At 44.1% G+C, this 21,974-nt stretch overlaps 1 protein-coding gene across 1 annotated transcript in view; it reads right to left on the bottom strand.

Annotated features, from left to right (window-relative positions):
* The window catches only part of ST18 (ST18 C2H2C-type zinc finger transcription factor), a gene marked incomplete at its 3' end in the record, with an annotated part of 105,071 nt that overhangs the window by 48,896 nt on the left and 34,201 nt on the right, over window positions 1-21,974 (bottom strand). The window contains exons 4-6 of the mRNA XM_082601157.1: window positions 14,110-14,312; window positions 6,941-7,738; window positions 1,263-1,397 (exon numbers count right to left, since the gene is read on the bottom strand). Of these exons, the coding sequence (XP_082457283.1) occupies window positions 1,263-1,397; window positions 6,941-7,738; window positions 14,110-14,312 (1,136 nt within the window). The remainder of the gene's footprint in view (window positions 1-1,262; window positions 1,398-6,940; window positions 7,739-14,109; window positions 14,313-21,974) is intronic.

Below are 21,974 nucleotides of genomic sequence, written 5' to 3'. Positions count from 1 at the left end.
AAATGAGCAGCTCTCTGCTGATATTTAAGTGAAACTGAGAAGCTCATAATCTTCCTTTCACATTGATGTGCTTTTCCTTGGGGGAGTGGACAGGGGGCATTATTTGCCAAGCAGTTCCCTCTGTCTTTCCCCCACGGTGTGAACATAGTCTCCTTTGTTTCCTAAGAGCTGTTACTTTGGCTCCTTGTCGGTCGCCGCCCAATCCCCACCCCACTGCCACGGGTGGCTGGTGACAGCGCACGGCTGAGTGGACACTCAGGTGACCTGTGTGAGCAGGACCGTGCCTTTGAGAAGGGTGACACTGAGACACTCCCATCACTGTGGGTTGTGTGGCCCAAGAGGAGTTGCAATAAGCAGGCTCAAAAGTGGAGGATGGGACGTGTAGGTATTTCAAACCTTAGGAGCAGCCCTGGCATCTCTTTTCCCTCCAGTTTCTGCGCTCACGGTGGGGCTGTGAGTGGAGAGACCAACGAGGTGTGCTCTCACTGGGGCCCTCAGCAGCTGCAGGACATCCTGGGTGACATCTCAGACACCAGGTGTCCCTGCGTGCAGATGGGAGGTGGGGGACAGTGGTGACGCACGTCTTGAGTTTAGGGGATGCACTTAGGATGCAGGTGAGAGAGGACCGTGGTGACACAGTGCATTAACCAGGCCCCTTATTTCCTGCGTATTCTGATGCTTTGACATCAGGGTCTTGCTGACCCTGGAGAGACGGCCCCTCCCAGGTCTCCCTAATTCTTCCAGAGAATAAACACTTTTCAAATGCAAACCAACCAATTGGAGCCCACAGCCGACCTTCTCCTCTCTCTGACGCTCACACTTCAGGACACTCTCCACCTGCCCTACCCCCAGGGCCAGGTCCCAGACAAGCACAGACAGCCCCCGAGGCCCAGAGCCCACTGGAAGTGCCAGCTGGCCAACCTGAGGCCAGTTCACTCTGCTCCCTCCCACGAAAGCTCAGAAAGGCTCTGGCTCACAGTTCATCCCTCCCCGCCGCGGGTCCTGGTGCTTCCCCCGGGGGCCCTGCCTGGCCCTCTTGGGAACTGTGAGTAGCAAATTAGGTTTTCAATGTCAGTATCTCCTGACCTACTGGCCTCACCATACCCCACGTTTTCTATTAATACGCTCTGTTTTAAACACCCAGCTAGATGGAAACTGTCTTGACACAGAGGGAGAAAACTTGGTATTTCCGTTTCTGATTCCAAACTGGAGGAGGAAGTGGGTCACTTGGTGGCCTTCTTTCAGGGCCGGGCGGTACTCACTCTCCAGGGGGACCCGCACTTTGTGAGGGCACCCTGAAAGGCTGCGGTGGTGAGGGTACAGCCCTGTCACGTGCCCTGTGCCGTCGCACCCGGGGATGGGGCACTTGGTCTCCCTCTTTTCAGGCCTCGGTGAATCTAGAGAGGAATTAAATCGAGAGAGACATGTGGTTACTCCTCCTCCCTCCCCTGCAGCAAGGTGGCCTTGCAGACGACATTCTCACTCTGTTCCTCCTTCTCATCATAAACATTCTTCTCACATCACCTTGAATAAGACCCTCAACTAAGACCTGCGGAAGCAGAAAGAATGTTTTCAATTTTCTTGGATTCCTAAGCAGAGGCTGACACAGGGCAAGGGAGTGTTGAAACACAGTGACGGTTTTAAGTTGTCATGTCACAGATCATAGTTAGAGCCTCATTATGAAATGTCAACCCTACACCAGAGGATGAATAGGCTCTGGAAAAGGGGGAAAAAAAAAAGAAAAGAAAAGGAGAAAGGAAAGCATTTATTTAAACCCAAACTATCTCCTATTGAAGGAATCTGTAAAAAGCCAGATTCAAAAATCACATGATGAAGAAGCCGCCGTATCTGAGGAGGGCCCGTCTGGGTGGTCCAGTGGGTCCGGGCAGCAGGTCCAGTGGCCCCGGAGTTCTGGGTTTGAGCAGCTGTTCCTAGACACGTGGGGAGGCTGCTCCACTAAGAGTGACATCTCGCGCCACGCCCGGCCAGTGGGCAGTGCTGGGAGGGCCCAAGATGCCCAGAGCCCTGCGGTGTGAAGCTCTGGATCAACGCGCAGTAGCTGCAGAGGAGAAGCTATTGGTTTCACTCCTAGAGCATAAACGGAAGACAGAGGCAGCCGGAAGTGGCTTGGCAAGAAGACATTCAGAGGATGGCAGCACACAGGGTGGGGACCGCCTTGAGGGGTCTGCCGGGCGCTGCCAGGAGCACGGGCTGGGGGCGGAGGACCAGGGGCCGCGGCAGAGGAAAGGGACACCTTGCAACCCACGCTGCCTGGCTGCCTAGAGGGGGCGGCTGAACACAGCTCAGGGTCTTAGTTTTCTGGCACACACACTGCTGGCTTAGATAGAGGGTTATATAAATACATAAAATAAATGAGGACTAACATGAATATTCTCATATTCGTGATGGAGAGGGTAGATAAGCTTACAACAGAAATGCATTCTTAGAGCTGAAACTGCCCCCCTAACTCGTGCGTGGAGTGACAATGTCAGGCATTGGGGCCAGCCTGCCCCTCACATTCAGGGCATCTGGAGGAACCAGGACCGGAGCGGGCCAGGCGGCCTCAGAGGGAGGACCAGTGTGGGATGGAGGCCGGCAGGCTGCAGGCTTCTCCTAACGCGAAGTATCAGGAATCACAAACACACGAGGCTGAGAGCGAAAATAAATGGTCTGCACCATCCTGCCGCAAGAAAGCTGCCGGCGACGGGTACGGGGCAGGGTCCTGGCCGTGAGGACGCCGAGGGCCCGTGCGCTCCGGCTCCAAACGTGGCACGGGGAGCAGGGCAGCGCTGCCGGATGCGACAGACGCCCCCAGGGCGGAATTCTGCGGGGGGCAGACGTGCCCCCGTGTTGCCACGCCACCCCGGCCGTCGGACTGGGCAGGTGGGTACCGCAGGTGGTACGCAGGGCAATTATCTGGGGACGAGGTTCCAGCCAAGGGGGCGGGGCCAAGGACCCTCCCCGTTAGCGCGCAGCCAGGGAAGGCGGGGTCAGCAGGGAGAGGATGCACGTCTTGGGCGGGAAGGGAAGGACCCGAGTAGCTGGCGTGTGTGTTTCCTGAGACAGGATTTAACGCCACGAGGTGGAGAGTACGCTCTTTGCTGTACGAGACAAAGGTGCATACGAAGGGTTTTGACATGCTGTATGATTTTGCGGGGGTATTTCTTACTTAGTCCAAAAAGGCTGCCAAGTTTCAAGTCCGTTTGGGCACCTAATGTGTGTAGAATACTAGCCGAAGTCCCCAGTGTTTCACTTTGGGGTACGGCAGAAACTAACACAACATTGTAAAGCAGCCATACTCCAACACAACTTAATTAAAAAACAAGAATATAGCAAGAAATGCAGATCAGTTGAATAGAATTTTGACCAGAACTACTTCTTATGATATATGGGAACTTGATGTGTGAAAAAATAAATTTCTATTCAATTGGGAAAAAAAAATCCCCGATGTTTGATTAACATGGAATCGGTAGGGGCTGGGTGCTGACACCCTGTGAGAGCGACTTGGAGAGAATCGGGAAGAAGGAGAGGTGATGTGAATTTTGATGGGCTTCCTCCTTTGGATCTGGTCCAGGCGAGGCTGCATTTCTAAACCACAGTGAGAGGTTTGGCCACACTGTCTGTGGGAAGCCAGGGAGGGTGTGGGAGATAAGGCAGGCTGGCACCTGACCAGGTGTGGGCTGCTGACTGGCCATCCTGCACTGTGTCTGCCAGCCCCTCCTCTGCGGGGAGCAAAGATGCCCCACGATGCTCTCTGGCGCCTGTGCCTGACACGAGCTGGAGCTGCAGCTCTGCGGGAGCTCTCGGGCCTGGCTCTTCCTCTTTAATTTTCTTTGCTGGATGCTGCTTAATGAAAATGACCTTATACTCTGGTGACCTGACGTCGTGGTTTGCCTGGGGCTGTCCTATTCATACCTGATGGACTCGTGGGGTTGTTCCCATGGCCCCCCTTCACCCCGAAAGTGTCGTAGGCTGTAGGATAAATTATACAGCGACTCTACTTAGACTAGGGGGACCCAAAGTCTCCCTATTGCTGGGTGGCAACAGGATAGCAAAACTTGGTATTGTTAGAATTGCCGACTCATCGGAAGGCTTGGGTGAAACGGTACTTTGAAATTCTAGTGTCCTCTCCCTGAGAGCAAAGCCACACGCCCAAGGTGCACGGGGATTAGTGCTTACTTAGGAGCACGGAACACTCACAAGAGAAAAAAGCTCCTCTTACGCTCCCACACCAGGGACGGGAGCAGGACAGTGAAACTGGACATCCTCTAGATGAAGCCTGGAGGCCCCTGTAGCCAGCTTCACTGTTTTGCCTGTTTCTTCCTGGTCTAGTCTGGAGCTCCCTGCATGGACTTTACATCCCAAGGCAGGACCTCGCCCTACACACAGGCTACACTGTGGACTCATCCAGTCCCATTAGCGATTCTCTAAGTCTCCACCGTGCACATTCTATTGCCTTGTTAATTTTTGCATACAAAAAAACATTTTAAAAGTTCTACAAAAATGACCAAAGTACAGTCAAGTGTTTTAAGCCATGGCACAAATAATTAGTGTCTCCAAAGACTGGATTTCATTGACTGAAGATACTATCAGTTGCAAGATGAAACATTATTTTGTGTGCTAGTAAGGAAGGAAAAACGATTGAAAACTGAATAATGGCACATGTTTCTAATTTCACAGAGATGCTAAGATGGAAAAACTGTGCATCTTAGAATGGATGAAATATAGTATATTGGAAATGACGGTGTTTTGGAATTTGAAGTAAATTTCATCTTTTTTTTCTGATTTTGTAGTTCATTAAAAAAAAAAAAAACACACACACCCACACAGGTAGGTTCCACCAGTTGGGTGTGAGTGGAGCGCTCAGAGCTGCTAACACATCCTCCTGCCCCGGACCACATACTAGTCCGTAGTATTCTGTCTCCATCCCAGCCCTTACAGTATGTTTGCACAGAACTATTGCCTTACTCCTCACTAATTGACATTATTTTATTCTTTTTTTCTCAACTCCGAGCTGCAAGACAGTATTTGACAAGACTACTTGTAGGTGAGTACTAAAATGGACTTAAAATATACAATTGATTTCTGGATAAATCTCAGCAATCAGGACATTTAACCACACTAGCGCATTATTCTTGTCAGCGCTTTAGGTCCATGACCTTGATTATCTCTAAGATACTCCTCCCCGAATTCTGTGGTTCTCCGATTTTAGGGTGCCCAAGAATCACCTCAGGAACTTGCTTTTAAAAACAAGCAAGTTATGCACATGAAAAAATTCTCAACATTGCTAATTATTTGAGAAATGCAAATCAAAACTACAATGAGGTATCACCTCACACCAGTCAGAGTGGCCATCATCAAAAAATCTACAAACAATAAACACTGGAGAAGGTGTGGAGAAAAGGGAACCCTCCTACACTGTGGGTGGTAATGTAAACAGGTGCAGTCACTATGGAGAACAGTATGGAAGTTCCTTAAAAAACTAAAAATAGGGCTACCATATGATCCAGCAATCCCACTCCTGGGCATATATCCGGAGAAAACCATAATTCGAAAAGATACACGCACCCCAATGTTCATTTCAGCACTATTCACAATAGCCAAGACATGGAAGTAACTTAAATGTCCATCGACAGAGGAATGGATAAAGAAGATGTGGTACATAGATACAATGGAATATTACTCAGCCATAAAAAGGATGAAATAATGCCATTTGTAGCAACATGGATGGACCTGGAGATTATCATACTAGGTAAAGTAAGTCAGACAGAGAAAGACAAATACCATATGATATCCCTTACATGTGGAATCTTAAAAAATGATACAAATGAACTTATTTACAAAACAGAAACAGACTTGCAGATTTCAAAAACAAACTTACAGTTACCAAAGGGGAAGGGGGGGAGGGATAAATTAGGAGTTTGGGATTAACATGTGCACACTACCATATATGAAATAGATAAACAACAAGGTCCTGCTGTATAGCATAGGGAACTCTACTCAATATTCTGTAATAACCTATATGGGAAAAGAATTTGGAAAAGAATGGATATAGGTATATGTATAACTGAACCATTTTGCTGTATGCCTGAAACTAACACTACATTGTAAATCAATCTACTCTAATATAAAATAAAAATTAAATTAAAAAATTTAAAAAAAGCAAGTTCTGAAGCAGTAAGTCTGATGAGATCCTGGAAATACTCATCTTAACAAGCCAAAGACCACCCCTTGGGAAACTCCACGTAACTGCAGGCCTCATCACCAGGCCCACCTGGTGCAAGACCCAGTGGTGGGGGGCATCTTTATGGGCACACGGAACACAGTTTTCCCAAAGCCTGAGGATCAGTTTTAAGGTCTCCTCCGAGCACACTGACTGTCTCATTCAAGTTCGGTCCAGATGTTTGTGGACCCTCACTTAGAGAGCTTGTAAAAGCACAGGCTTATAAAGGCATTAGCATCCAGTCTTGTCCTAAGAAGGATCGGAGCATCCTGCCTGGCTTACAAGTAGCTTGACACTATTTTGAAGCTCAAAAGCAGTCAGATGATCCCAGAAAGAGGGTGGGAAAGAAAAATTAAATTTCTGGAATTGATTTGATTCATAAAATGATTTAAAATCCAGTAAATACAAATGTACTTCTAACATACCCAATGTAGTACTTTTTAACAAGTACAATATATTTTTTAAAGCAGTCATATTAAAAGAAATACAGGCAATGGTCTTTTTTTGTGTGAGTTAAAATCCTACAAACCAACCAAGCTTTAATCTGAGAACAATCTAGAGAGTAGGAAAAACATTTTGTTAATTTTAAAATATAAATTAGGTTTTTAAATTGTGCTGTCAAAAAGCTATCTGGGAGAAGCAATCAAATCTTACTCATTTTCACCCCCACCTCTAAAGCAATATTTTAAATAAAATAGAAGCAAAACGGTGTCTTACGTTTATTGGTAAAGACTTGTCTTCCGCCCACGTCAATGACTTTGTTTTGCTTCCTCTCCCCCGAGAGATGCTCCAGCAGAAACCTGTCCAGCTCCTTGTAGGTGCTGTGGAAAACACAGCCTCGCTCAGCCTGCAGGGCGATCGCCTGCTCCAGCAAACTCAAGTCCCCCTTGGCTTTCTCCAGGGCAGCGGCTTCCTCCACCCCCGCGGCCGGACACCCGTGACTGTGATCATCCTCCCTACTCCCAGGGAACGAGGGCTGGGCTTGGCCATCCGACGGGTCCACGGGAGCGTTCTGTGGGTCTCTCCTTTCTGTTTCCAAATCACACGTGCTTTCGCAAGAGATAAACTTGTCACCTTCAGTTTTTATTTCAGGAACTTCCAATAGGTCTTTCCTATCATCCACTAGAACATACTTTGGGACGCTCTGAGGTTTGGTTTCTTCTGAGAAGTTGGAGTCGCTGTCCCAACCATTCTCTACACTTTCAGAGTTACTTTCGTTGTCATCGGAGGAGCAGAACCGCAGCTGGGAATCATCGATTTTGTCTTTTCCATCATCGGAATGAACCATAAAGCACTCATCCACTTCATCCCCCTCTGCTTTTAGAGACTGGATGCCACTGTCATTTAAGTTCTCACTTATGGTCTGAACAGATGCATTTTTTTCAAATTTCCCCAAATGCATTAGCGATTTGACCACGAGCTCTTGATAACGGCCGTATCTGTCTTCCTTCCCATCGGAATTTTCTTGTGCAGTTGAATGAAGCTTCTCCTCCATGGGTTTTATCATGATTTCTTCTAGGGAAAAAAGAAAGCCAATATTTGGAAAAATAAGAACAAAAAGTATTTTAAGGAAAATTACAGTGATAAATAGATATACATATACATACATAATACATGCAAAATGTGAATATGTGGACTCCATCAATTATATAAACATTGGGTAGAAAAATATATACCCTCTTGACAAAACAAAACAAAACTCAGACCTTAATATTCTGAGAATTGCCTTTAAAGAGACAAGCTATTCTAATTTTCAGCATGTCAGAGCTAAGCTCGTCTAGTTACTGAAATAAATACTCAACCATCACAGAGTCCTGAATGTGAAATTCATGTTACTGTACCTCATATATTTGCAAATCTCAGTCAACCGGAAGAAAATTAAACATATGTCCTACTATACATTATAAAAAGGAAGTATTCATCGAATTTCTCTGCTAGTGTGGCAATATATTTTCAAAGCTTATTTGGTTGATTTTCTCTGTCTCCATAGAGTCCCAAACATACTTTCAGATTTTATGGAATGTTAGCTAAAATACACATCTACATGAGATGAAAACTAAAAGAAGCCTGAGGTTCCCGAGACTCCCTGATCACTGTCATAATTGTCACACGCAAATGCCATGCCGAGGGAAACACAAGTAAATGGGAGAATGAACATGATAGAATAATATCTTGAATAGTAGCTCAGTTTCTGGCCTGGTACCTGCATGCACTTGTGTAAAAAGGAGATGAGTCAGGAGTGGGGACGGTTGGAGGATGCTGAATGTTAACCAGTTGTTCTCACTCCTGATGGTGAAGAAGGCCTGGGACTGAGAAGAGCGCCCACCCCCCAAGCGCCAGTCTGTCCATGGGGTGTCCATTGTCCCAGAGCAGCTGTCCGTGTCACCCCCTTCCCTCTTGGCAGTGGCCCAGTCGGGGTGACAGATTGTGTGTGTGTATATATTTATATGTACAGTCATCCTCCCCAAGCCTGTCCCGGTGCAAACACACCACCTGAGGTGCAGATTCACCAGTGCCCCAGCCCTGGCCGCACACATGGCGGGGTCCAGGGAGCTCGGCGCCCAGCGATCGCCAGGCTGTGAAATGCACCAGATAACCAGGCAGTGGTCCCTGGCAGTCACTAAGACAAAACAAAAAGAAGAAGAAGCTGTGTCTCTAAAGGCAGGGTGGCAGACGGGAACACAAAATAATAAGCCCCCTTAAAGACGGTTAAAGACACCGGGTGAAGTGCATTCTGCGTTAATAAACATCTTGGGAGGAAAGGAAAGCACAGCCGTCCTGTGTAAGGGCTGCGGGAGAGGGTGTCTGTGCGGAAGACAATGTGCCTTTTTTGGGTCTCGTTTAATTTTTTATAAACATTGTGTCTGACAAGGACACTCAAAAATGCATCTCCATCATCTTCCTTTCTGGTAATTATCTGCCTAAATCAACACTGGACTGCCAGGATCAAGTAAATATTGCCATAGTAACTAAAAGCATTTTTGGATGAAGGGAAGAATTCAGTCACAACACTAGCCCCTTTAAATGATGCTGATTATAGAGTGCAGTCTTTTGTTGGGATCTATTCAACATAAACTGAAAAATTTAACATTTTACTTCCTAGAAAAGAGGCTGGCGAAACCAGCACATAATAGTTGAACGGATGGTGTATCCTCTCCTGAATTCATATCAGAGGAACTCCAGGTTTAAATAATATATTAAACATAGTCTAAAATGCAAATGAAGTTTTTCTCAATATCACAGTTGGCTGTTAAGAGAAAGTGTAAAGGGTTATGATAATTTTAGAATATTATGAACTACAGAAAACAAATAAAAAGCATTTTCAGTGAATATGCTCAATTCATTGAACTATTCTCTCAACTCCACTTAACTACCCACATGTGTACAATAATGATTTATAGACATTATACCTAATTATGCATATTTGGGCTGTGTGAGAGTGCTAACAAAAGCTCTAGAAAGCAACAATTACCTCTGTTGCTTAGCTACATAGTTTAAAATATTCCTATTAAGTGCAGATCACCAGAGAGGCGGGGGTGACAGCAATGCACGTGTGCCCGACGATGCATGTCACTGAGCCGCTGCCAAGGCGAGCGTTTTGGGTCATTTCCAGTTTACATAATTGTTTGGTTCAACTGTTGGTTATATGCTAAAAGAAAATATTTATTAATTGTTCTTCAGAAAGAGAGGAGCCCTGCTGGTGGAGGTGCCTTCGTGCATCTCCCGCGGGGTTTCCAGGGGCGCTCTGCAAACCTGCAGACCAACTTCCCACGTGCCCACCCCCCTCTGCCATCACTGTCATTGTCACAAAGAGAGAAGTTGAGCTCACTTTTGAGCAGACAGATCTGCGACGGGGCGCCCCTTCCCCCCAGCTTTGTAACAGGCTGCCTACGTTTTCTGTGCTTGTGTGTTTTGGTTTTCCGGGGTGGCCCGGTGGTCTGTTTTGTGCTTTTGTCACTGACATAACCCAAAGAGCCCTGCGTTAGGGACCTCGTTTGATTCTGGGCCTGGCGTGTGTCTCTGTGCCAACTCCGATGGGTTCCTCACTCTTTCTGAGTCTCACCCTCACAGGAAAGCAGGTGCCACCCAACAGGTATGTGGAGAAGGATGGCTGCTTCTCCCTTCCCTGTTACTATGGTAGACTCAGCAATGGCAGAGGAGACATGGGAGCTTCCACCTAGATGAGGTGCGGCCCGTTTTTCATTCAGAGTAAGTGGTGACCATGCCCGCTGTGGAAGGTCACAGTCCAAGTGTAAAGAGGACCCAGCCCAGTTCACCATCACCCACGTCACACTTGCTATGCTCGCCAACTGCCTTGGGGATGGGAGGGTCCGTGCGCGGCGTGGAGGGAGACCTCCCGGGTCTGAGGTCCAGAGACTGGGGTCGTGTGGTTGGCCCAGCACCATCTGCCTGTATGGCCTCGGGCAGGCTGATGTCTCCCGAGTCCTGGGTCCTCATCTTTAAAACGAGGATGATCTGATGTCCCAATGACTGGATGACCCTGTGACATGCTAAGACAATGAACTGGTATGTTCCTGGCATGGTGTTCAGTTACTCATTTCATTTAATCCTCACAGCAGCTACAAGAAAAGTACTTTCGACTCCCTGTTACAGGTGGGAAACCAGGGTTCTAAAGAGTCAAGGGCTTGCTCAAGTTCACACAACCAGCCAGTGGCGGGGCTGAGACCCAGACCCACGGCCAGGTGCCTACTATTTTCCCACATTTGGATACTTTCAAGAGTGAATTTATAGGAAAATACCAGAATACACTTGTCAGGTAACTTGTAATGAAAAGCAACAATCCTTAAATTAAAAGAAAAACACATAAAGACAAACACAACAACAAACAAAAACTAACAAAGTGCATCTCACAGCAAAGTGGGGTAGAAAATTCCTCAGGTGCACTTCTGGGGCTGGAGCAGGACAACACTTTCCTCACAGAACAAAAAAATAAATAAATAAACTTCCTTTTGGCCTGATATGTAAAAGCTCACATTTGTTGATTTGCTTTAAACCAAAGTCTCTCCTCTGAGGGGTCTGGTAATCCTGAAGTTACCTGCTAGCGGATTCTCCATAGGTATCAACTGTTCTGCATCAAAACAACTTAAACAAAAGAAATCCTCTGAAAATCACATGTTTTGAGTTTGATTCCTTTAGTACAACTGGATTTCAGATTTTAGTTCTGTTTCTGTAACTATCTAAGTGACTTTTATGGTAAATTAGTTTTCCAGGCCTCCTGAGTATGTCAATTTTGCTGGGAATAAAAGCCCTAAAAGATGAATTCGTCTTTCAAAGTTTTAGAATGGGAGTGGCTTATCCTTTATTTGCTGTTTGTGGAGAGATAACATATTCAAAGTATCATCCCAGCTCCCAGAGTCTCCACAGGTGTGACGGGTTTCCTGGAATCACGACCACGTGCTCACAACCCGGGAGGATCCCACACACTGGCTCACCCCACTTCTTCCCCTCGTCTGCGCTAGGAGCACACGAGTGCGTCCTGCCTCCTGAGAGGGCTCTGCAAGTTCATCTCCTGTTTGCCCCAGTGAAAAACGTGCATCTGCATATGGTTTTGTCCAAATAGTCTTCTATCATCCTTAACGCCCACCTGCAGCTCTTTGAAAGAAAGCCAGGGGAGGGCATGGGGCACAAGTTTGCCATTAAAGGGATTCAAGCTCATGACCTCAGCCTTCGTGAGCCTAACCCTCTCTCATCAACTGAACCGCCTGCTTAAGACAAAATTGGGCACACACCTGGTCAGGTGAAGACCTTGGGGCGCCTGGAGTGACCGAGATGGTAGATGAAACCCCTTATGCTGGGCTTGGGCGCAAACTCAGCTCTCTTGCCTTCCAGGGGCTGGGGGTCGCTTGCTCAGAGGGCTGAAGGCAACTTAGACTTTTCCTCTCTCGACCAGGAAGAGAAGCATCTGTGACCTGTCATTTCTGGAAATGTGACTTCATAATTTGACGTCATAGGGACTTTGCCCATCTTGCCTTCCAGAGGTGGTCAGAGCATGGGAAGGGCTGGACTATGGAGCACAGTTAGCTGGGAAACAGCTATTTTGCTTTTGTCCTTCAATTGTTTCCTGATTATCTTCTTTCCAACGCCTACAAGCTGCGTTACCTTTAGCGTTAAATCCCTTTGTCCTCGATGGTCTCATTTGTAAAATTGTGGCCGTAATAATACACACTCACGTCATTGTTGGGTGGATTAAGTGATATTATTTATGTGCTCGGAATATATTAAGAATTCAAAAATAATAGCCACTACGGCTGTAATTTTAGCATATTCATTATGATTAGTAGTGGCTCTAATACTAAAGAGTGAACATTTGTGAAGCTGCAGATAGAAGTCCATCAGTGCTCGTAAGTGAATATTTAACTGAGAATATTGACAGTATATTTTCCTGGTTACTATCAAGCATCTACAATGATCATTCAGCTACAAAAGCTGGTGGGCAGGTACACTCCTGGTCCTCAGGGTACCTGCAAAATGTGTTGGTGTAAAGATGCCCATTTTCTTAAATACTTGGTAAATTAATGTCAGAGAGATGAATTATATATACCTAACCATACTGACTCAAGGACTTTCCCTAGTACTAGATTCAACCTACAGTTTTCGTGAATCAACAACAACAAAAAACTGACCAGCTCAAGGAAACAAACAAAAAAGTCAAGGATGATTATAATTTACAGATGAGCCATGAGGCTTTAAGCCATATGTTAAATATACAAAAGCCAGAAAATTCAGTCAAACACTAGCAAATCAGAATACAACTGTTTTAACTACAGAATCTCCAATTACTTGTAAGCCGAGATTACTGGAGATCTGATTGTGATCTGAGATCTGTGCTCACTCAGTCAATATGCTTTTATATATTTTCTATTAACACCTACTGCAATTACTACCATTCTATATGCAATAGATATTTATGATCTAAGAAGCTCGTTGCCTTTGGTTTGTATAATTTATACTTCTTTTCAAGTAACAACTTATTTTGTATATTTTGATTCCTTAAAAACTCACATTCAGAAAAAAATGTGTATGTAATAGAACATACACACATCTAGTTTCATTTTCTAAAAGGTCAAGCTTTAGACTTCCATGTATTTTCTAAAATAAGCTTTTGAGACATTTTGCATGTCCTTCGATTTTAGCCTCAGGCACAAAGTGGTCTGGGATGGTCCAGGTCCTGGAGGCACTGGGACAACCAGGGTCTAGTGGGGGTGACCGTGAACTGCGGAGAAGCACATCCTAAAGTTTCAAAAAGAAATTAGGGGCAGGGGATTAAGAGACACAAACTATTACGTGTAAAACAGATAAGCAACAAGGATATACTGTACAGCACAGGGAATTATACCTATTATCGTGTCATAACTTTTAATGGTGTATAATCTGTAAAAATACTGAATCACTATGCTGTACACCTGAAACAAATATAATATTGTAAATCGACCATACTTCAATAAAAAATTAACAAAATAAAATTTCAAAATAGAGACTGCGTCTTATACGTCATATCAGAAATGTCTTAAAGCTTACTTGGCAGGGGTTTTATCTTTCAGGGACTAGACATCCACCCCACTAGGGAGTCAAGGTCCTCTTCAACTCTGGGGCTTAGTCGCTTTTATTTTCTTCGGAAAGAGGCACAGTCCAAACCCGTGCCTGGGGCCAAGGATGCTCTGTGCTCTGTGGCTCGTGCTTAGACCCCCCCCCAGTTATAGAAGGAAAACCGGTCCTCACTAGTGGATGCTGAGGGAAACCAATGTCTGGTTTTGCTCTCACGCTGGGATTTGCTTTTCCCACCATACAAATGGCATGTTCCCCTGAGGTGGGCCTGGGTCTGTGTGCGGGGAGGAAGTAAAGCTGGGGCCACTCCTCCTCGCTACCTGCGCCGGGGTGATGGTGGGTCTCCGGGGGGCCGTCCTGTCCCAGTGCCTCCGCCGTCCGCTCAGCCCGTCCCTCCTCACGGTCCACGCTGGGGCTGTAGTGTCGGGGCTTCATGAGCAGGGACTTTCTCTTGTTGACCGGCACCCCCAAAGCCTGCTCCCCGGCTCTCCTCTTCTTGGCCGTGGGGCAGTCGTGCGCAGCACTGCAGTAACGGAGACGGATTAAGAACATGGTGAGAGAGTTCCCGGCTGTCCGCCCTTCGACCATCATCACCAAGCGCGACCAAAGAAACCTGGGACGCAAGGTTTGGGGTTAGTTGTGGGCATTAACAAAAACAGCCCATCCGTTGAATTCACTGAACTGTGTAGAGTCTATTTTACTGCCGATCAGAAGAGCTAAAAAAAAAAAAATCATCCTTAATCCTGTGTAAGCATACGTTAATCTGTGCTTTGCCTGGCACTCCACTAAATACCCAGGGAGGGATGAAACAAGATTTGCACTGGTTTGTTAATCCCAAGAAAGAGCTAATGTGAAAAATATACCACCAGCTACAAGAAAACATGTCCAGTATGGATAAATCACAAGGTTTTTCAGAGTTGTTTGCTACTGAAACTGCTTATCTCTGCCACAGTTGCATGTCAACCTTGAGATGCCATATCCCGGGCTTTGACTTGAAAGACAGGGCATTAAGGGGGGGACAAGCTGTGAACATCTGATCAGCCCATCTCCAGTCCCAGAAAAAAGTGGAAAGATGCTCATGGCACTCTGCCGTTTGGTTCTTACCCATTTGGCACACAGAACAAACAAATAAAAGGAGGAGAAATAAGATTAGATTTCACAAAAATGGACCACAGTTGATCCTTACTCCTGTTCTCGTACAGTTTTATTTGGAAGTCCTCCTGAGGATGGCCCTTTCAAAACAGATTTCCTACATATAGCTCACTTGGCATTAACGCAGCTCACTCTATGTGCTGAAGTTAAGACAAACATTCTCTTGGCAAGACCCAGGAAGACCAGAGGGTTTAGCCAACAGTGAGTCTCTGACATATATTTATTAAACGCTCTTTGAAGGAAAATGCAAACTTAAGATAAAAAGATCCGGAGCAGAGAATCTGGACTCAGAGTAACGAGATATTATTCCATCGCTAAAAGAAAACTGAATATTCAGCATTATTACTAAGACAAGAACTTAAATTGTTTTGAAGCATCAATGCAGAGAAACACCAGTGGTGGCCCATTCGTGAAAATTATTTAATTAGCATCACACATGAGTTCTTGAATTTGGAGGAGTAGGTTTTAAAACTTCAGAAGAGAAAGAAGTGCTCTTCCTTCTGGGAAAGAAAGAGATTCTGGAAGGAGAGATAATCCAAGAGGGTTAGAAATCTCTCACAAAAGATTAAACATTGAGAGCTGAAGATGATCCCAATAAGGAAGAGAACAGTGAGTTTCCTAAATAAGCTAATGTGCTTTGGCAAAATTTCTCTGATGAGCCCAAATTTAAAGTGACCATGGAGACTCCCCTGGCGAGTGGTTAAGACTTCTCCTTCCAATGCAGGGGGTGCAGGTTCGATCCCTGGTCGGGGAGCTAAGATCCCACATGCCTTGTGGCCAAAAAACCAAAACATAAAACAGAAGCAATACTGTAACAAATTCAATAAAGACTTTAAAAATGGTCCACATCAAAAAAATCTTTAAAAATAAATAATAAAGTGACCACGCACAGACGATGGAGAGGAAGAGCATCTCAGTAGGTGGGCAGGAGAGTGCATGCCTTTGTGAGGACACTGGAAAGTGCAGGCCTGCACGGCCCGAGCCTGGCCTGCCAAAGAGAACAGTCTACAACATGCGTGTCCCGTGTCAGGGGAGCAAAGTGCAGAGAAGCAGACCCCCCGTGTGGGAGCCTACTCTGTCTGGGGGAAGACCTCTGAAGGGGGAGGGGCAGGAGGGCAAAGTTCCCAGGAATGTGCAGAGAGTTCAAGGCCCCTAAACCAAAGTCTTCTAAATCAAGTGAGCTTCCATCCAGGATGCTCAGAAGATACACAAGTGAGGCCACTAACCATTATCCCGAACCAAGAAGATTTATAGAAAAGGAGAGGCTCCTGGCAAATGACATTCAGCTATTAAAGAGGGGAAAGAAAGTGGATTCTAAACACTAATGTTGGCATAGCATGGGCACTGGGAAAAGGGCTGAGAAAGTTTATTCAAACAAAGTTTTGTCAGCGCCAGGAAACACTGATCAAAGAGGTCCGGGCTGGTGGGCTTGGTCGGTCAGACAAACGCCATTCCTTTCTTTGGTGGCTGGGGTGATGGATGAGGCTGAATGTGTACTTCTGGTAAGATCCTTAGAGATTTCGTCTTGCTAATATTATTATCCAAGTGTACATAGAAAGACAAGGAACATTCCCCAAGTCACATGACCCGTAATGGGTGGGGCTGATATTTGAGTCTGGTCTGCTGGTCCCCAAAGCTCATGCTCTCCTACCTGTTGCCAAATCAGAACAAGGAACCTGGGTGATTTCCATCTGCCTTTGACAACTGGGTGGAGTAGGACCCAAATAAACCAGCCACCACTCCAGCTGGAGGAACCTGCCTACCACAGGGCTATTCCCGATGATTCAGGACACTCATTAGATCGGGAGATGATGCTGAGCTGTAGCAAAGAAAAATGCTGCAAAACGTGGTGAAGACACCACCCTGCCCCCCAACATGTCCCGAGTTGGGAGCAGTAGGACGAATGTGATGAGAAGACATTAATGATAATAAAAATCAAATTCAGTATTTGGGCCCAAATAATAACTTGTGGAAGGAAGGATGGAAAGGATGTTGAGGTTTTATCGAAAGTGCATATAAACACTAATATGTATAAACTAGACGACTAATAAGAATCTACTGTATAAGCCGCTATGGAGAACGGTATGGAGGTTCCTTAAAAAACTACAAATAGAACTACCATATGACCCAGCAATCCCACTACTGGGCATATACCCTGAGAAAACCATAATTCAAAAAGAGACATGTACCAAAATGTTCATAGCAGCCCTATTTACAATAGCCCGGAGATGGAAACAACCTAAGTGTCCATCATCGGATGAATGGATAAAGAAGATGTGGCACATATATACAATGGAATATTACTCAGCCATAAAAAGAAATGAAATTGAGCTATTTGTAATGAGGTGGATAGACCTAGAGTCTGTCATACAGAGTGAAGTAAGTCAGAAAGAGAAAGACAAATACTGTATGCTAACACATATATATGGAATTTAAGAAAAAAAAATGTCATGAAGAACATAGGGGTAAGACAGGAATAAAGACACAGACCTACTAGAGAATGGACTTGAGGATATGGGGAGGGGGAAGGGTAAGCTGTGACAAAGTGAAAGAGCGGCATGGACATATATACACTACCAAACGTGAGGTAGATAGCTAGTGGGAAGCAGCCGCATAGCACAGGGAGATCAGCTCGGTACTTTGTGACCGCCTGGAGGGGTGGGATAGGGAGGGTGGGAGGGAGACGCAAAAGGGAGGGGATATGGAAACATATGTATATGTATAACTGATTAAATTTGTTATAAAGCAAAAAAATAAAATAAATTAAAAAAAAAAAGAATCTACTGTATAAAAAAAATAAATTTAAAAAATGGAAAAAAGAAACAAACAAAAAAACAAATTTAGCTTCAAATAAATTATTGTATTTTACACTGTGTATGAAGTTCCCTACATAATATTGGCTGTGTCATTTGCAATGAATAATTCAATCTTTTGGAACACTAAATTCCTTAGCCAACAAAGGGGGATAATAATTCCCATGTTATCACATGTCGTAGGTAAAGAAGGTGACATCTGTCCTGCGAGTGACAAAAATAGGTCAAGACAGGGCTGTTCGGACTCCTGGTTCTGACTCTCTGCACCTCGGACTCCACCAAAACCAGGCTGAGCATCACCTGCACAGACTCTCCAAGCTTGTGTGTCCATAAAAGCATTCTACTTTTAAACATGGTATTTGCATTCACATAAATTACATTAGATTTATACATAACATTTGCTTGAAATCTCCCTTTCTGTGCATTTCTCCACTGCAAAGTAGCTATGGCCCAGGCAGCATTTGGAGCTAAAATGGAAGGCTTTATAATAAATATTACCCTTTGTGTGTGCATGGAAAATGGTCCCTTTCCCGCGTTTTCCCTGAGGGCACACTATTTTGGCTTTATTGTGACACTTCACTGTGACACTGCAATGAGGGAAAGCCAGGCTTTACATGTCACTGAAAGAAATGCCACAAAATGCTAACATATCTTCTCAAGGTTGCCAGAAATAATTTCCACTGGGTTGTGTTTTCCCATCTGTGGAGCTCTGAAATGTTAAGGAAATAAATGAGCTCTATTATCTATATTTTTCTAGTAGATGAGAAAGAAAGGGAAAAAGCACACTCAGCCCTGCATTTATTGTTCTATTCAATCAAACTGTTGCTTTAAACATTCAGAGTCCTCCAGGGGACATAACCGATGAGCCAAACACCTTTCAGCTCCATATTTCAAATCTGCAGTTTTGATTTTATTAAAACATCTTTAAAGGATCTGTACTTTTACCTGAAATTTTTGGTTACCTATTTGAAAAATGCTTCCATTTAGAAACTTGAATTCTAATTGGAAACGTTACTCCCTTTGATGACAACATATAGCTGAAATTTTATTCAAAAAGTGATGGAGGAAAACAACAGTCAATAAAGCTAATGGTAGTCTCACTGCTGGAGGTCTGTTTAGAAGTCAAATTCACTGACCTTTCAGGTTTCGGGAGAGAGTACAATAAAGTGGGGAACTGTGAATCCCCCCAAATCTGTACAATGGACACTGGATTCTAGAACAATTTTCCAGCTTATTTTCCCTTTCCACAGTAATAAATCCTCAGTGCAAGTTACCAGAAGATATGTAACACAATTAAAAATATAGGTTCATATATGGGAATGCATGAACTTCATATATGGGAATGCATGAACTTTCTAGAAAAGAGTGGATATATGCATACATATAATTGAATCACTTTGCTATACAGCAGAAACTAACACAGCATTGTAAATCAACTATACTCCAATAAAAATTAATTTTAAAAATGTAGGTTCAGCAATAGATACATTTTGGGTACATCCCCTCAAAAGAATAAAACAGAAAAACAAATGGAAGTTATAAATCCCTGAGTCCAAGGAAACGATTTACATGCTCCAACATTTCCATGGAAAATTCATAGTGGGTATTCCTACTGATTTCTTCTAATTAGGCAGAATACCACAGACTCATGGGAAGGGACCAGGAAGTATGAATTTGAATTAAAAAGACTGGCAGGAAAAAACAAAGGTATGATGACTGAAAAAGAAAAAAAATATATACTATTATTATTTTCAGAGACATGACTGTATTTGAGGAAAACCCCAAAGAATATACAGATAAAATATTAAAATAAGGAAGCAACTTCAGTGAAGTCACTATTAAAAATGATTTAAACTTCCATAAACCAGTGATAGAAACATAGAAAAAATTTTAAAATAAAACCATTTATGATGCATAGAAATATGAAATACTGAGGAATAAATCTAACACAAGACATGTAAAACTTATACAAAACAAATAACATTTTGAGAAAATTAAAGATGATCTTAATAAATGAAGAAATAAAAAATGTTCATGGAATAAAAGACTCAGTACTGCAAGATTTCAATTCTCCCCAAATTTATCTACTAGATTTAATGCAATCCCAAACAAAATCCCATGAAGAATTTTTTTAAAGAAATTAACAAGTTAACTCTCAAGTTTGAATGGGAATGAAAAGAACCAAGAATAGCAAAAAGCATCTTGGATGTCAAAGTTTATAATAAGCCATGCTTAGTACTTGAGATAGGTGTTTCTGGTGCAAACATACACAAATAGAGCAAAGGAACAGAGTAGATGTTCCATCTACTGGGTCCACAAATAGACTCACACATACATGGTCAATTTATGGCAAAGGTGTCTTTGGGGAAAGGGTTCTTTCTTCAGTGACTGGCATTGGGTCAATTGGATATTTATCTGAAAAAAAAAAGGCTTGATTCTACTTGATGGTATATACAAGAAACAATTCCCAAAGGATTATGGATTTAAACCATGCACTAGAAAACAATAAAACTTCTAGAAAAAAATGTGAGAAGGCAGCTTCATGACCTTGGCAAAGACTTCTTAAGCAGTTTATAAAAAGCACTAATTTAAAGAAAAAGACTGATAAATTAGAACACCTTAATCTTAAGAACCTTTATTCATCAAAAGATACCAGCCAGTAAGGACAACTTTCTATCAATATTCTGCTTCTTGATCTGTTTACATGAGCTTGTTCAGGTCCTGAAGATTCATTGAGCTCTACTCTTATGATAAGTACATGCTTCTATAGGTGCGTTACACTCTTCAAAACAGTTATTAAAAGGCCAATAAGGGAAAGAATTCTTCCAAATAAATAAGAAAATGACAATAAATTTAAAAAGTGGGCAAAGACATGGCAGGCACATCACAAAAGAACTGATACCCAAATGAAGAGGCGCTCAGGCTCTTTCCTCTCCAGGTAAATGCAAAAACATAACTCACTTGTTGACAAATAAAGTGGAATTATAAATGGAATCCTTTAAAACTTCTCCTTCCCATCATCAAAATAGCAAACCCAAACATCATATTCTAGAAGAAATGACAATGATTAGTGCCTCCCTTAAAACTTAGAGGATGCATGGCTGGTGGTCCCTACAATTTCTCCCTGAAATTCACCAGTGCAGACTCTAGTAAGACTGATCCTGGGGGTTAACAGCGGGCAACCACAAACCCAGACAAATAATAGTTCTAACTGCAGTTGTTAGACCGAAATATGGGATCTTTGCTTTGCAGATTAACAGAGACTCAACTACGTGCTTTGAAGTCACTGACATGGCAATTACATCCTTTTCCATCTCCATCAGAGAGCGAAACCAGGAGTGTTAGCATTCCAGTAACATAGAAAAGAGGGCAGATCCACAGTCCAGCTGAGGTGTGTGCAAATTCGGCTGCCCTCCGCCGTAATACAGTCTGAAGGGGCCTGGATGATCTGTGCGTCCCACAAATCATCACGTGGGTAGATGAGGTTGATGACATCATGTTGATGAGAACAGATAAGCAAGAAGTGGCAAGTATTTTAGAAGCTCTGGGAAGACATCTGTGCCCCAGAGGGTAGAAGATAAACCGACAAAGATTCAGGGGCACATCATATCAGTGACACTTTGAGGGTTCAGTGGCCTGGGGCATTTCAGGTGTCCCCAGTGATAATAAAGGACAAAGTATTGCATCTACTCTTCCCACCACTGAGAAGGAAGCACCATGCCAGATTGACTGATTATGTTCTGGGGACCGCATATTCCACACTCAGGACTACGGCGCTGATCCATGCTTGGGTGACAAGGAAGGTGGCCAGCTTTGACAGGGCTGTAGAGCAGGTCCTGGCTGCACTGAGGACAGCCTCGCTGGTTGGACATAAAACCTGGTAGAGCCTATGGTATGTCTGTAGGCATCTGTGGTCAAAGGAAAAGAGGCTCACAGAGTTTGTGGCAAGATCTCATGGAAGGACTGCAACACAGAGACACAGGTTTCTGAAGCAAGGCCACGTCATTGGCGGCAAAGAACTACACTACTACATTCTAGACATAGAATCCCTGACTGGGAGGCCAGAGCTGACCATCAGGAACTGGTTTCTATTAGACCTACTAAGTCATAACATCAAGCAGGGACAAGGACATGAATGGTTTACCTAGAAGATCAGGGTCGAGGGGATCTAAGGAAGACGCCTGAGGGTGGACCTGTGAGAGTTAGTATGAGATGAGAAG

Source organism: Mesoplodon mirus (assembly GCF_964341445.2).
Source record: "Mesoplodon mirus genome assembly, chromosome: 16".
NCBI lineage: Eukaryota > Metazoa > Chordata > Mammalia > Artiodactyla > Ziphiidae > Mesoplodon > Mesoplodon mirus.
The sequence above is the reverse complement of the archived record's forward strand: the minus strand, read 5'-3'. Positions and strand labels throughout refer to the sequence as shown.